The following is a 14870-nucleotide window of genomic DNA, read 5'->3' as shown; positions in this document are numbered from 1 at the left end:
GAAGTTTGCATGCCACCAACTAAGGAGGCTGCGTGCCCCAACTAAGAAGCTGGCGAACCGCAACTGAAGGAGCCCTGGAACCGCAACTAAGGAGCCCGCCTGCCACAACTAAGAAGCCCACGTGCTGCAACTAAGGAGCCGGCGAGCCGAAACTAAGGAGCCCACCTGTCGCAACTAAGACCTGGTGCAACCAAATAAATAAATAAATAAAAACAAAAAAAACCTTGGCAAACACCACGGCAGTGACTGTGTCTGCAGCCCAGCCCTGTAAGAACAGCATGATGCCCATTTAACAGATGGGGAGGATGAGGCACAGAGTGGCTGCATGACTAAGTGCCCGAGGGCCCCCAGTGGTAAGTGGCAGTCGGGACACCAAATCCCAGAGCCCACAAGGGCCTGCCCAGGCTGATGGGCACGTGCAGCGTTGTCCTTCCAGAAGCTGGAGAGTAGTGCAGGAGGGGCGGGCCCCAAAGAGACAGAGAGAGAAGCCCCCTCAGGCCCCCGAGTGCCGTCGGGGCTCGGGCAGCCCCAGCACCCTGAATCCGCACCCTCACCCCTATCCACCCCTCCCCCACAAAAAGCAGAGACAGACACCAGGCATGCTGTAAGGCCTTTTATTTTAATGTTTCCTTGCTGTTTTAACATTTTCACGGAAAAAAAAAATACACAGTTTAGAATCTGGAACTGAGCGCTGTCTAGATGGGTTTCAAGGGCGGCAGCTGGCAGGGGCTGCACGGCTGGAAACCAGTGAGCACCCATTTCAAGAACTAAGGTGGTGTCCGAGTCCAAATCTGGCAAAACTCAGGAGGCAGGGCAGCTGCACCCGCCGCCAGCCCTGGCTGGACCCCGCGGTGGAGGCTAGGGCAGCTGCACCCGCCGCCAGCCCTGGCTGGACCCCGCGGTGGAGGCTAGGGCAGCTGCACCCGCCGCCAGCCCTGGCTGGACCCCGTGGCGGAGGCTAGGGCAGCTGCACCCGCCGCCAGCCCTGGCTGGACCCCGTGGCGGTTCTGTCCGCCCCCCTCCCTCCACTGGCTACAAGGCGACAGGAGAAGGTGAAGTCAGCCTGTTGCCAGGACAGAAGAATCCTCATCCGTGAATCCTGGGGGCTCGCACCCAACCTCCACTCGATCCCCTTGGGTGGGGTTCTAAGGGCCCAGAGTGAAATCTGAATTTCAGAAAGACAACAACTAATTTTTTAGCATGAGTGTATTACAAACACGGCATGCGGCATACTTACGCTAAGAAATCATCCTTTGCATGCCTGAAACTCTAATTTAACTCAGCATTCTGGTTTTTGTTTTGTTGCTAAATCTGGCAACCCTATACCCTCAGGACCACTGACTCAGAAGTGGGGAAGGGGGCTCTGCTGGCAGAGGGACGTAGTCAGTCGGGGGTTGAACAACCCAGTCAAAAGAGGTTTTATCCCCCCATAGGAATGACATTTTTTTTAATGATCATTTTCCAGAAATTTTCTACACTGGCTGCCTGTTGTTGTTAATAGCTATGCGGGAGGGGGCCGAGGACAGACACGCACAGACCTCCACCCCATACGGTTCTAAATAAAGTTTGGAAGTACTTAGTATAAAGGTTTTCTAAAAGGATTCGTTTTCCTTCTGGTGGCAGGCCTACAAACACGTTCCTGGTATCGTTCTAAAAAGATTTAAACACAACAAGAACAACAAACCCAGAGGGACTGAGCAAGGGCTGCAGCCTGTCCTAGTGTCATCCTGCAAGGGCCCCCTCTTGAAAATTCAAGATGCCCCGGGGCCTTCCTTCCGTTCTGCATCCTGTTCTCACCCCGCGGAAGGGGTCGCGTTCACTGTACACATTCGGTCCGCCTTTCCTCCGTGGGGCTCCCCGTGCAGGAGCTGGGGATGGAGGGAGGGAGGGGCCGGGACTTGTGACCCGTCACGGGCGTTTATTCCGTCACAACAGAAACGCCAGGAGTAAAGAGGCAGGTCAAGTGTCCTTAGCCCTTGCGCCCCTGGCTGCCCTATTATCGCTGCACGTGGCAGAGACTCAAGTTGACAGCGGAAATCCACTGGAGGCCGGGAGAGGGAGAGGAAAGCCGAGTCCCGCTGCGAGAACACAGCCCCGTCCTACGAGCTCAGGCAGGGCAGGGTGTGCAAAGCAGTCAGGCACCCCAGCCAGCTCCAAGTCCAACGAGGGCCCCCAGGCTCGGCCAGCGCCCCTTATCCATGAGGTCCAGGGTCTGTCTGGGGCCCGCAGCCAAGCTCCTGGCTGACCTTGCAGGGCTGGGGGCACAGGGAGGAGACAAAGCCAAGAGCCCCCACCTCCGGCCGGCCTCACACTCGGATCTCGTCCTCCTCCTCCTCGTCCATGAAGGAGAACTCGGGGTCCGGCTGCCTCAGGAGAGCGGCCCGGGCCCGGTCCGGCCCCCGGAAGGCGGGGCTGCGCTCCTCCAGGACCCCCGAGGCGCAGCTGGACAGGGAGCTGCTGTCCCGCGTGGTGTGGCTGCTGCCCCCGCTGCGGGCCGAGCCGGGGCTGGGGGCCCCCGCGGCCCAGCCCTCCTCCGGCAGCGCACGCGACGGCAGCGCGGGCAGGTCCGGGCCCCCCGCTCCTTCCTGCCTTGCCGGGAGAGGGGCTGCCGCCGCCAGCGGGGGAGCCTGGGTGGGGCCGCCTGCTGGGTCCTCGTCACCATGGCAACTGGCCTCCCCCTCCTCCTCCGGTTCCCACTCCCCCTTGTCCATGATGCTGAGGACGTCGCCCAGCATGGAGGGCCCCAGGTCGATGTGGAAGGACATGATGGACTCAGCGTGCTTCAGCCCAAAGCTGGCCTTGGGTACCATGGGCAGATCCGCCAGGTCCCCGAAGGCCTGCTCGTCGAGGAGGGGGTCTGGGGAGTGGGGGGCGGAGGCCCCATTCCGCCGAGGCCCCACCTCCTCCGGGCCGCCCTCCCCCGTGGCCTTCCTCACGGGGCTGGAGGACAGGCTCTTGGGCAGCTTGCTGGAGCCCTTCTCGGCGGCCTCCTTCTCGTTCAGCTGAGGCAGGGACATGGCGTTCTTGACGAAGAGGGCCGAGTCCCGCAGGGGGCCCAGCACGTCCCTGTGATCCCGGTCGCCCCTGCTCACTGACTGCGACCGCTTGCTGCCCCGGAACTTCCGGGACAGGAGGCCGCGCTTGGAGGAGGCGGCGGCCTGCTCGTCCACGGACTCACTGTCCAGCTCCCCAGCCTTGCTGTTGAGGAAGGAGGTGTCCCCAAAGGCGTCCCCCGCCCGGCCCACGTGCATGGTGTGGCGGAAGTCGCCCAGCGGGGCGCTGATCATCTCGGCCGTGAGGTCCACTCGGGAGCGGCGCTTGGAGTGCACGGAGCTGGACACCAGCTGCTTGAGGATCGGCATCTTGCCGGGGGGCGGGGGAGGGGAGGAGGGGGTCCCCTCCAGAGACAGCAGGCGGATCTGAGGTCAGATCTGAAGTCCGGCGGGCGGAGGGGGCGATAAGGAGGAGATCATAGGGCTGCAAGGAGAGAACAGCAGGGAAAGGGTTAACCCAGCTGTCCGCTCAGCACAAAAGCCCATCTGCTCAGGGGTGGCTGTTATTTAAACCTCCGCTCACCTCTTCTGAGCTCAAGTAGCCACAGGCACGCTCTCCCTGAGACTTGAGCGAGAGCGCCTTCTTCTAAAGGACAGTGCCTCCCGCACCCCGCAACCAGGACGCCCCTAGAGGCGGAGGCACACGGGCAGCTCCAGGCAGCCGACCCAGGAGAGACGTGACTCCAGTGAACAGCCGGTCCGGAGACACGCTGTAAGTTAGTTCTCCCTGCTGCCTGACCTCAGCCCCTGTGGAGTCAGTGGACACCTCATTCTGAGTCACGGTCCTTAGAGGAGGGAGAGGACAGCACAGGCCCCAGGGAGGCGCTGCCTGGGACAGACGTGCTCCACAGACGTGGGCGGCAGCTCACTCTCTGAATCAGAATCGGGTGGAGCTGCCGGGACCCACAGGACCAGCTCCCCAGCCCTCCGGCCCGTGGTGGGTGTCCCGAGGATCCCGGAGGTGAGGATCCTGCCTGCGACGTCTCCACAGTGGAGCCCCGAGCTCTTTGCCAAGGATCCACCCTCCGCCTCTCAGAGACCAAGACTGGGAAACTCCCAGTGTCTTCAATCACCAGGGGTGCAGGGAGGCGGAGACTAAACCCTAGATGGCCGAGGCGCCCTGGGAATGCAGACCCCCGGGTGATTAACCTGAGCCAAAAAGCATCAGCAGGGAGGCCAGGAGAGCCTCTGAGATCTCCTGGCAGGTCCCACCCATGCAGCTCCTGGCAAGGGCCAAGCTGAAGCCCAGTGTTGAAGCCAGACCAGCCCCCAGCGCTAAGCCCAGCAGCGCAGGGCTGAGCAGAGTGCGGTGACGTGGGCGCAGGGGCTTAACCAAGGCTGGCGGGTGAGGGGGTGGTCCTGGGCCACCAGTGCTGCTAACAGCACAGCTCTCATCGGCCCCCACATTCCAGGCCCATCCTCCCTGTTGCCAAGGGCAACCCAGGATGTCCCACCGGGTTTCTTCCTCACCCCCGATGCTGCCCTAAGCTAGGCCACCACATCCCAGTTGGCCCTGCTTCCCCTTCCCCCATCCTTCACCTTTTGGCTAAATCAAAACCCGGTCCCCAGTGCAGACCCCCCGATCCGACACCCGGTCCCCGCCTCACTCCTCGCTGCTCCCCTACCCCTGCGGTCCACCCTGGCCCTGAGCTTCCGTCTCCCGGACTCCAGGGCTGGACATGCACAGCTCCCCGCTAGAATACCTGTCACCTGGCTCACCCAACGTCTTCCGGGGCTCAGCTGAGCTGTCACTTCTTCCAGTAAAGCTGCTTCAGCCCGGGTGAGACCTCCCGACCACCTCCTGCCCGACCCCCAGCACTGTGGACACCCTTGCTCCCAGCAGGCACTGGCTCTGTCATTCTACCACTGCCGGCTCGGCCTGACTGTCATCTTCCCACTGAACTATGAGCTTCCGGAGGGCTCCAAAGGGCCTGTCACCGCTGAATCCCGTCCAGCAGTGCGTGGCACAGTCGATCCTCAAACACCTGTTGAAAGGCTAACACCTCCCTCCCACCCCCCACCTCCACCCCAGCCCCTGGGTTGCTCCCTTTCTGCCCTCCTGAGCCCAAGGACAAGGTCACTTCAGCCTACGGCCCGGCTCCAGGGCTCCCAGCCTGACCTCTCTGTGCCCTCTAACCCCCTCCCCTCGCTCTCGTTCTTTGTTCCTGTCCCGCTGGTGATGCCCAGCCAGATGGTCCCCCCCAACCCCCACGCAGTCATAGCGCTTGTCGCTCCAGGGCAGGGGAGGGTGGCGAGACACCGGGGCTCACCTGCCACACAGGTGAGCCCGGCTGGGCAGACTCAGGTGAGGACTCCTGAAAGGCCTTGAGATGACCCACTACTGTCGGTCAGCTCCCCCTCCTCTCTCTCCTCCTTCCCCCGAGACCCTCAGGAAAGTTCTCTTCCCCTACCTCTGAGCCGGCCCTTCGCTCCTGCCCATGCCCTGGGATCTAACGTCTAAACAATTAAGTCACGGAACAGCTAGACCAGGTTTTGGCAAACGTTTTCCATAAAGGTCCAGACAGCAAAGGTTCTCAGCTTCATGACTGACACGGTCTTGGTCCCAGCTTCTCAGCTCCACCTTCGCAGTGGTAGGAAAGCAGCAGTAGACCGTATGTAAACAAATGGGCATGGCTGTGTCCCAATAAAACTTTATATATAAAAACAAGTGGTGGGCCAGATTTGGGCCATAGTTTGCTGACGCCTAAACCAGACACATGAAAAGTACTGGCCTTAGGGTCATCCCCTCCACATCGCTCCAGGAGAGAGTCACCATATGTGACCCTCTGGGCCAGCCATGGGCTCTCAGGCCAACGTTGGGGAAAACTCTCTTTGGCTAAACAAGACAGAAGGAGGATGGAGTGAGTCGGCCTCAGACATGTTCGGCATAGAAGAAAATCAAACCAGGTTTCTAAGGCACTCTTGGTACTGGAGAATCCCTCGGGCTTCTGCTGCCACCAGCACAGTGAAGCAAGAATAGAAAGGGTCCACATCAACCTGCCTGCAGTTCAGCTCCTGGCTCTGGTCACGGAATCCTGTGTTCTTCCGCTCTTCCATTTGCCAGATGAGAAAACAAGTTCACTGAAGCAAAGTGACTTATCCAGATGTATGTGCCTAAGAGCAGAGCTGGGCTGGAAGCCGGTCTCCTGGTCCAGTGCTCTCTCTACTCCATGCCAGGCCTCTTTCTGGCCTTTGGTGGGTAGCATCTCCGGTCAGTTACCCTCCCCACTTCTGGGTGGAAGAGTCTAGAGAAAGGAGAAGCCTGGCCGCTGCCTCAAGAAGATTCCTGTATTACCCTGGAGCAGATTCTGACACTGCTGACACCTTTAGCCAGAGAATTCTCTGCTGTGGGAGCCGTCCTGCACATTATAAGATGTTCTGCTGCATCCCTGGTGTCTACCTACCAGATGCCAGTAGCATCCCTTCCCTGCTTGTGACAACCAAAATGTCTCCAGAAATGCCAAGTGTCCCCTGGGGGGCAACCCTGCCCTGGAGTGAGTGCGCACATGTGAAAATAAAATACATAGTAATCACCAGGTGAACAGAAAAACAAACAAATTTAAAAAAAGGAAAGAAAGAAAGAAAACTGAAAAAAAGAAAGAATAAAAAGGAGAGGGAGGAGGGGCTTCCCTGGTGGCGCAGTGGTTGAGAGTCCGCCTGCCGATGCAGGGGACATGGGTTCGTGCCCCGGTCCGGGAAGATCCCACATGCCGCGGAGCGGCTGGGCCCGTGAGCCATGGCCGCGGAGCCTGCGCGTCCGGAGCCTGTGCCCCGCAACGGGAGAGGCCACAGCAGTGAGAGGCCCGCGTACCGCAAAAAAAAAAAAAAAAAAAAAAAAGAGAGAGAGAGAGAGAGAGAGAGAGAGGGAGAGAGGGAGAGAGGGAGGGAGGGAGGGAAGGAGGGAAGGGAGGGAACATAAAGGATCAGAATTGTGGGCTCAGTGACATGAAGCTCCAGAGTTGCGTAAGGGTTTCAAAGTAATGGCAGGAATCCCCAGAGCCAGTAAGCGTCAGGCGCTGTGGTTTCCCTGATCTTAAGTGCTTATTAAAAAGAACAGAAAGGGAAACCGCAGGCCCAGCTGCCCAGGGCTCGGCAGAGATGGTGCAGACCCCTGTGGCCACCGGCAGGGACCAGGCATCCTGGCCATCGCGGCTACAGGACAGAAGGGCCCCCACCCCTGGCACGTCCTCGAGGGTAGAGCTCGAGATTTGGATAAGAGGGGCCGGCAGGGAGATGCCTAGGCCCCTGCACAGCCCCACAGCCCAGGAAGGGAGAGCAGGTCCGGCCAGCGCTTATCTGCCATCTGTGGTCTCGCTCCCTGGGGGTGTGGGAATGAGGCTTTGCAGCTTGTGAAAAACCAAACCATCTTCAGCATCCAGCATGAAAATGTCCCGAGTCCTGAGCTTCCGGAGAAGCTCCCTCTGGTCCCCCAGCCCAGCAAGGAGGGGCTGCAGCAGCCCTGGGGCCCTACAGCTAGAGCTCAGGCTGGACAGGCCGGGCTTCAGGGCCGGCAAGAGCTCACTCACCGGGTTGTTTTAAATCCTTGGTTTTATGGTACCCTCATGACACTGTCACCCTAAGCTTTGAACAGAGAGCAATTTGGGGGTGAGGAGGTGGAACTCTGAGTACAAGTACGAGCAGGTGCCCTGGGCCAGTCCTGGGGGAAGTCTGGGGGGACCTGAGCACCCACCCGGAAAGGGGCTGTGCACAGAGAGCCGCGGCGTCGGGAGGGGGCGTGGCTAAGCCCTGTGACCCAGCTCTGGGGAAGTGGCTAAAACAGGCCGCCAGATGACAGGCAGCCGCTGCCCACAGCCCGCCCTCGGGGGGACTCCCCAACCCTGCCACCCCGGAAGCCACATCCCCCTTTCCTGGCAGAGCAAGGGAAAACGGAGCAGCAACTCGCATCTCTCCAGCCTCTGCTGGAATCAGATTCCGCTACCCTTGGCCCACTGACCACAGGACATTCCTGTAAGCCAGGGGCGACGGGTCCTCCCTGCAAGGCCAGGCCCCCGGTTGCAACGACACCAAGCACACCCTCAGCTCAGCTCAGCTCCTGGGACGGGAGAGGACAGCCCTGGCCTGGACCCTCCCTCATCCTCCCCAGCGGGCCGTCCAGAGAGCACTGCCCTCCCACCTCAGCCCAGCAGCTCCCAGACAGACCTGAGCTCTCCCGGGGAAGACAGGCAGGGCTCCCGCCGTGCAGCTGACCTGGAAGCTCACCCTGGCACACAAAGCACACATGCCTCAATGCCCACTGCCACGGCCACCGGGCAGCCAGCCCCTCCATCACCATGCCCCCTTCTCACCACCCATCCCGTCCGATTCTAGCCCCCAGCAACGCGGCATTTGACACGATGACTTCGGTCGTGGCTTGGACTGGATACAAGTGGCTTTGTTCCCTTATTCATTCATTCACTCACTCACTCACTCACTGACTTACTGCACACCCACCAATTTCCCCATAACTCCTCTGGGCCCTGGAGACAGAGCAGTGAAAATAACGAGGTGGATGAGCCCAGACTTCCTGGGCACACTTGTGGTGTGAGTGTGGGTGGGTGGGCGACGGGGCTGTAAACAAGCGAATAAAACAGTATCTCGTAGTCCTCAGGGTCAAGGGGGTAACGAGGGAGGGTGACCGTGGGAGTTACGGGCTCTGGGAGGCCCCTCTGAGAACCGAGTGACGAGAAGGAACCAGGCATGCCAAGAACATGTGGGCTGTGGGGACAGCACGTGCAAAGGCCCTGAGGGGGGAACAAGCTTGTGTTTGAGGAACGGAATGAAAACCCAGGGGCCAGGTCACACGGGGCCCTCACAGGAAGCCCAGGCCGGAGTTTGGATGGCATTCTAGGTACCAAAGGAAACCTCCCTAAGCAGGAAGCCATCCCATCTGTGTGTTTGGAGGTTCCCATGGCAGTGGCTGGATGGGAGGCATGGAGGAGGGGAAGCAGGAATTCAGGGCAGAGGATGGGGGCCAGGACGAGGGTGTGGTTAAGGAGATGGACAGAGTGGGGCACATCCAGGGCAGGTTTTGGAGCCGGAGACACCAGGAGCTGAGGGCCCGGATAGGGGAGGAGAGGGAGGGTGGACTCAAAGGGGAGCCCGAGCCCAGGAGTCCTCTGCCAGGGGTGCGTCTCAGCCGGCAGGCCAGGGACCTTTCCCTCGGGGTGCAACCAACTTTCTGCCACCGGGAAGAACCTGACTTTGCCAAAACAGGGGAAGCATTCTGCTACACCGCATCTGTCAGCTGGAACAACAGGCTGCAGGGCATTGTGCAAGACACGCAGCGCGACGCGGGCCACGACGCCCTGTAAGAGGTTAGGGGCTCTGGCTTCTGTCGCCAGAGAAAGATCCAGCGCTTTCTGGAATGCTCCCCAGCCCTATCCTGTGAAGATAAGGAATCCCAGAGAAAGGGAAAGACTGTTTCATTCCAACAGCTGATGGGCAGCACAGGGAAAGGATGAGAACTGTGGGTGCTTTGATGCACACTGCTACACACAACAGGAGGAATTTCAGTGGGGGCCGTGTGGCTATTTTTAGCTGACTTCAGGATATTTAGAAGCTTTCAGTTCCTTCACTAACACTGCCGCAAGCCCTCTCATATCTGAGAGTGCGCCGTTCGCACCAGGGTGGTAGGAAGCACCGTCTTAAAATAAACTGAGCCTGAATATCCACATGTAAATTAAAAAAAAAAAAAAAGCCCAGGATAGAAACGTGAAGTATCACTATTATAACTCCTGTACTCCTTGTGTATCTGTGTCAAATATCGCCTTAAAATGCCTGCGTGTGGAGCAATCCCACTCATAGATAGAGAGGATCAATTCAGAGATCTGCCCTGGGTCATGGACGGAAGCCTTTATTCCCACACCCGGGCTCCAGCCACGAAAACAGCCCCGCAGGACCCAAAGTGCAGGGGCCTCCACACATCAAAACAGGGAGCGTGTAATCTATGCACACACACACGTGTATCTTTTATAGCTTATATACATGGCCATTGTCAATCCACGCAGCAACGAATATGTTTCGGTTTTCCTCCTTTTAAAGAAAGTCAATATGTGACACAGAAGTTCTGGTGTTTTCTTATCACATCTCAGTGGATTTTTCTGCACACCCCTGCGGGTGCCACAGTACGGTACCCATGATGTCACGTGACTCCCACGGAGGCATCCACGATGCCTTCAACTTCAGCCGTTCCTAAGACTGAGACGGAGGACACCCAGAGATTATCCAGCCCGGTGGCGGGCGACTAGGGTGGAGAAAAGTCCTTGCCCGAGGCCAAGGAGCTGGTGAGGGGCCCAGATGGCACTGGCGCCCAGGTGCCCTGTCTCCCAATCGCTAAAGGTCCTTTGCAGATGCCATGGGGGTTGACTCACTGCCAGGCACCTGGCTAGACCTTCTTGTGTCTGTTACCATCTTGGTGGCACTGAGCTTGGAAAGGGGAGGGGAAGGACTTCCCTCCCACCCAACAGCAGGTACTAGGTACCACCAGGCAGGGAGAGTGGTACAAAGCCAGGGACCAGGGCTTCCCTGCTGGCGCAGTGGTTAAGAATCCGCCTGCCAATGCAGGGGACACGGGTTCGAGCCCTGGTCCGGGAAGATCCCACATGCCGCGGAGCAACTAAGCCCGTGCGCCACAACTACTGAGCCTGCGCTCTAGAGCCCGCACGCCTAGAGCCCGTGCTCCGCCATCAGAGAAGCCACCGCAATGAGAAGCCCGCGCACCGCAATGAAGAGTAGCCCCCGCTCGCCGCAACTAGAGAAAGCCCGCGCGCAGCAACGAAGTCCCAACGCAGCCAAAAATAAATAAATAAATAATAAATTAATTTTAAAAGAAAAGAAAAAACAGGGGTCAAATGCTGCTCAGAGACAGTGGTTCCAGGACAGGGTGGTCTTGGGGCATCGGCAATTACGGCGGGTTCTTTGAGTAGACTTTCAGTCGAGAATGATTCAGGAGCGCCCGTGGTGGGAAACCTACCCTATGGAACTATTTCAAAGCAGAAAAAAGTCCCTGACACAGACAGTCACTGAAGCCTTATTCATAATAGCAAGAGACTGGAAACAACCTAACACCCAACAAGAAGAAAATGGTTGAGAAAACCAGGAGCCATTAACTCAACAGATTGTCCTGCAGGCGTGAAATGCAGGGTCAGCGAAGACCACGCAGGACGTGGAAAACTGTTTACCAGACGACATCGAGTGGAAGGAAAAAAGGCAGAATTCAGGCTTGTTTACACAGTGATCACACACTACACACACATACACGTTCACGAATAAAGGCAAAAGGGCAGGCAGAGAGATTCAGGAGTGATGTCAGGCTTGAGAGGAAAACGGGCTCTTTTCTTTTTAAGTTTCCTTTAATGTGGTAGTGCTGTTTGGATAATAATAATAGTAAAAATCCCGAAGCATCAAAGGCTTAAGGAAAAAAAATCTTAATTTCCAAACCAGCTTTAAACTCTCAAGTTCTCAGGGTCCAGCAGCTGCAGCCCATACAAGGCGCCAGGTGGGGGCCGGGCGGGGGAGCGCGGGGCTCAGACCACACACTCTCATATCGAAAAATCTCCCGTCGAGGTCTGTTCTCTTTCTCTCCCGTCCCCCTAAATCTGCATCTACCCCAGATGGACAAGTTTATCACATCCTCGTTTTATTTTTAAGTTGTTTGGGAGGAGAAAGCAGGCAATCTATTATAAAACCTGGTGGCAGGGGAAATAGGGAGCTTAGGACCCCCCAAAAGAACCAGCTTCCCAACAGCTGCTTGAGCCTCCACAACCGAGCAGATGAAAAATAACGATCCCCACACCCCCCCCCCCCCGGAGAATGGCCAATTTCCAGCGACACCGAGGCCCTAAGCTGGAGGCCAGCCTCCCTCCCACATGGCCATCCCCCAGTGGAACCCTGGGCAGGTGAAGGTTGGGTCTCTGCTGCTTCCACCGCCCCAGCTCAGCTCTCCTGATGGCTACAAAGGAGCAGAGGAAAGGAGAAGGGGCGGGGTCACACAAGGACACCCCCGCGCTCCAGCCACTGGCTGCCCATGACCACCAGTAAGGCAGAACTAGCAGTGCTGTCAGCAGTTCTCATTGATTGGGTGCCTGCTGCACGCCAGGCATTGTGCAGACGTCGTTAAGTTTGTGCCTCTGACCCCGCAAGGAGGGTGTCACGATTGCCTCCATCGTAAAGAGAAACGGAGGCTCACGTGGAACGAATGCCCTCGCTCACTCTCCCGGCTACTAAATGGTGGTGTGAGCCCGTTTCTGGCAGACCTTGGAGCACAAGCTTTTCTGTGTGAGGTGATGCTCTGTGGCTTATTCAGATGTCCGCAGCTGAGAACACGGCACATGGACGGAGGGATGGGGTAGGGTGGGATTAGGGAGGCTGTTCGTCTAAGATAAGACCTTGGGACCAAGACTCACTTGACTGACTCCCCCATCAGAGACCTGCTCCCAGGGACGGTTCGGATGGGCTCCTCCTTACACAAGATCTCATCCCAGCTTCCTGCTCTGAGGACCCCTCCCAATGTTCTGATCCCCCAGGAGGTGAGAGGTGGGGAGGATCACCCTGAAGCAGAAGCCAGGGCTCACCCAGCAAAGTTAAAAGAGTGGGCCCGGGCTTCCCTGGTGGCGCAGTGGTTGAGAGTCTGCCTGCCGATGCAGGGAACGCGGGTTCGTGCCCCGGTCCGGGAGGATCCCACGTGCCGCGGAGCGGCTGGGCCTGTGAGCCATGTCCGCTGGGCCTGCGCGTCCGGAGCCTGTGCTCCGCAGCGGGAGAGGCCACAGCAGTGAGAGACCCGCATACAGCAAAAAAAAAAAAAAAAAAAATTTGGAATATACTGGGTTAAAGAAAGTGTTCATTTCACCTATATACTGGGTTAAAGAAAGTGTTCGTATCACCTATCTCTTGTTACTTTCTAAAGTGTATCTATTCAAACTGTACATTCTGTAAGGGACTTGGTGTGCTGCTTCTCTGGGATTGTCCTGATTTAGACATGTTCCCTCTTTTTTAATACAAGCAGCACTTTCCATTGTAGAGGGATGAATAAAGCCAGCCATTGTTTATGTTTGAGTGAAAACAGTTACACGTTCATAACTAATGCTACACTATTTTAGATTAGGTCCTAAGAGCCTCAGTTTTACATCCAGCAGACCACTGCTGAATGCTAGTTGTTTCAGTTTTGTTCAAACGCTGTAACCAATAGCCTTCCAGCTAAGTCTGTCCAAGTCCTTATTTCTGGAGGATACCTACTTATAAGTGAGTAAAATTACTTTTGTTTCTTCTTCCTAACTTGTTCTCCAGAAGGTTTTACCAAGTTGCAGTCTCACCAACACAGGACGATGGTGTCCAACAACAGGTGTTACTGTGTCCTCAGCTGAATTGGAAACAAAAAAACCACAATCAGCACCACGCTCAAACTTATAATTTTCATTCCTTCTATTACTAAGAGGGTGAGCATTTAAAAAAAATATCATCTCCCCTGTGAACTGCTTGTCGAAGGCTTCTGCACGTTTTCTGCGCGGGGGCAAGGCGGCTTCACCTTTTCCAATGGGTTTGCATGACTTAAAATATGAAGGCTCTTAAAAATGTTGACTATATTTTGCAAATATTCCTGCAAATGTATCATAGGCCCATTTTCCATGTGGTGATTTTGTTGTTTTCTTTTCCGTAGAGTGCTTATTAATTTTTACACGGTCAAATCTGTCGTACAATGTCTGGCTTTAGTACTATGAAGCAAAGACCTCCCCTACTCCCAAGTTTTATGAAAATATTCACTCCTTCTAAAACGACTAGGTAAGGTAATAATGAAAAACTACTCATGGAGAAAAAATACTCAAAGGAAATACAAAGATAGGTCTGTGGCTTATCTATTTTAAATGACCCGCAATTTTATAAGAAATTAAAAATATAACAGTAAAGTGCGTTACTGGTTCTGTATAAAACTGCTATAAAATATGAGTGAAGAGTCAAATGCTACCTTCGTCAGATATATACAGATACTCCCCACGGTTTCTCCAAACTTCCTCTTCTGCTTATTGATCTCTGTTCATTCCTAAACCAGGTCTATACTGTCAACTCTGTAAAATATGTTTTGAGTATCTAGTAGAATAATATCCCTGCACTAACTTTTCTCTGAAAATGTCTTGTCTTTTCTAATGCAGTTAGTCTTCCAGATGGACTTTAGAAACATTTTATTCAGTTCCAAAAGAAATCCTGACGGAATTACATTGGCATTGAAAGCAAACAATAAATTAATTTGGGAAGAAGTAACTATCACAGCATCATGCCTTCATATCCATTTATTCAAGTCTCTTAGACATTCTCCATTAAATTTTGTGGGTTTTCTTCCTACAAGCCTTACACACGTCTTGCAAGTTTATCCTGAGTTATGTTATGGCCTCTCGTTGTGAAAGCGGTTTGTACCCTGCCCCTTTTATGTAGCTATAGCTTCTGACTGGTTGTAGCTGGTATGTGGGAAAGCTACAATTTTAAAATTTGTATCTCGGGCTTCCCTGGTGGTGCAGTGGTTAAGAATCCGTCTGCCAATGCAGAGGACACGGGTTCGAGCCCTGGTCTGGGAAGATCCCACATGCCGCGGAGCTACTAAGCCTGGGTGCCACAACTACTAAGCCTGCGTGCCACAACTACTGAAGCCCACGTGCCTAGAGCCCATGCTCCACAACAAGAGAAGCCACTGCAGTGAGAAGCCCGTGCACTGCAAGAAAGTGTAGCCCCTGCTCGCCGCAACTAGAGAAAAGCCTGCGTGCAGCAATGAAGACCCAATGCAGCCATAAATAAATAAATGTATAAGGAAAAAAACAAATAAATAAAATT

General features: G+C 55.7%; 1 protein-coding gene across 4 annotated transcripts in view; it reads right to left on the bottom strand.

The window, feature by feature from the left end:
• Window positions 1–600: 600 nt before the first annotated feature.
• Window positions 601–14870, bottom strand: part of CDC42EP4 (CDC42 effector protein 4) — a 30839-nt gene continuing 16569 nt past the window's right edge. For 3 of the 4 annotated variants that reach the window (XM_079905844.1, XM_079905845.1, XM_079905847.1), the window contains one exon: window positions 601–3477. In XM_079905844.1, coding sequence (XP_079761970.1) covers window positions 2307–3362 — 1056 coding nt within the window. In that variant the 5' untranslated portion in view covers window positions 3363–3477 and the 3' untranslated portion in view covers window positions 601–2306. Of the gene's footprint in view, window positions 3478–13286; window positions 13411–14870 lie in introns of all 4 variants that reach the window. The other variant, XM_079905846.1, reaches the window with a different exon arrangement.

This window comes from Stenella coeruleoalba, assembly GCF_951394435.1.
Source record: "Stenella coeruleoalba genome assembly, chromosome: 19".
In the NCBI taxonomy this organism is placed as follows: domain Eukaryota; kingdom Metazoa; phylum Chordata; class Mammalia; order Artiodactyla; family Delphinidae; genus Stenella; species Stenella coeruleoalba.
Note: the sequence above shows the minus strand (reverse complement) of the source record. Positions and strands in the feature narration are given on the sequence as shown.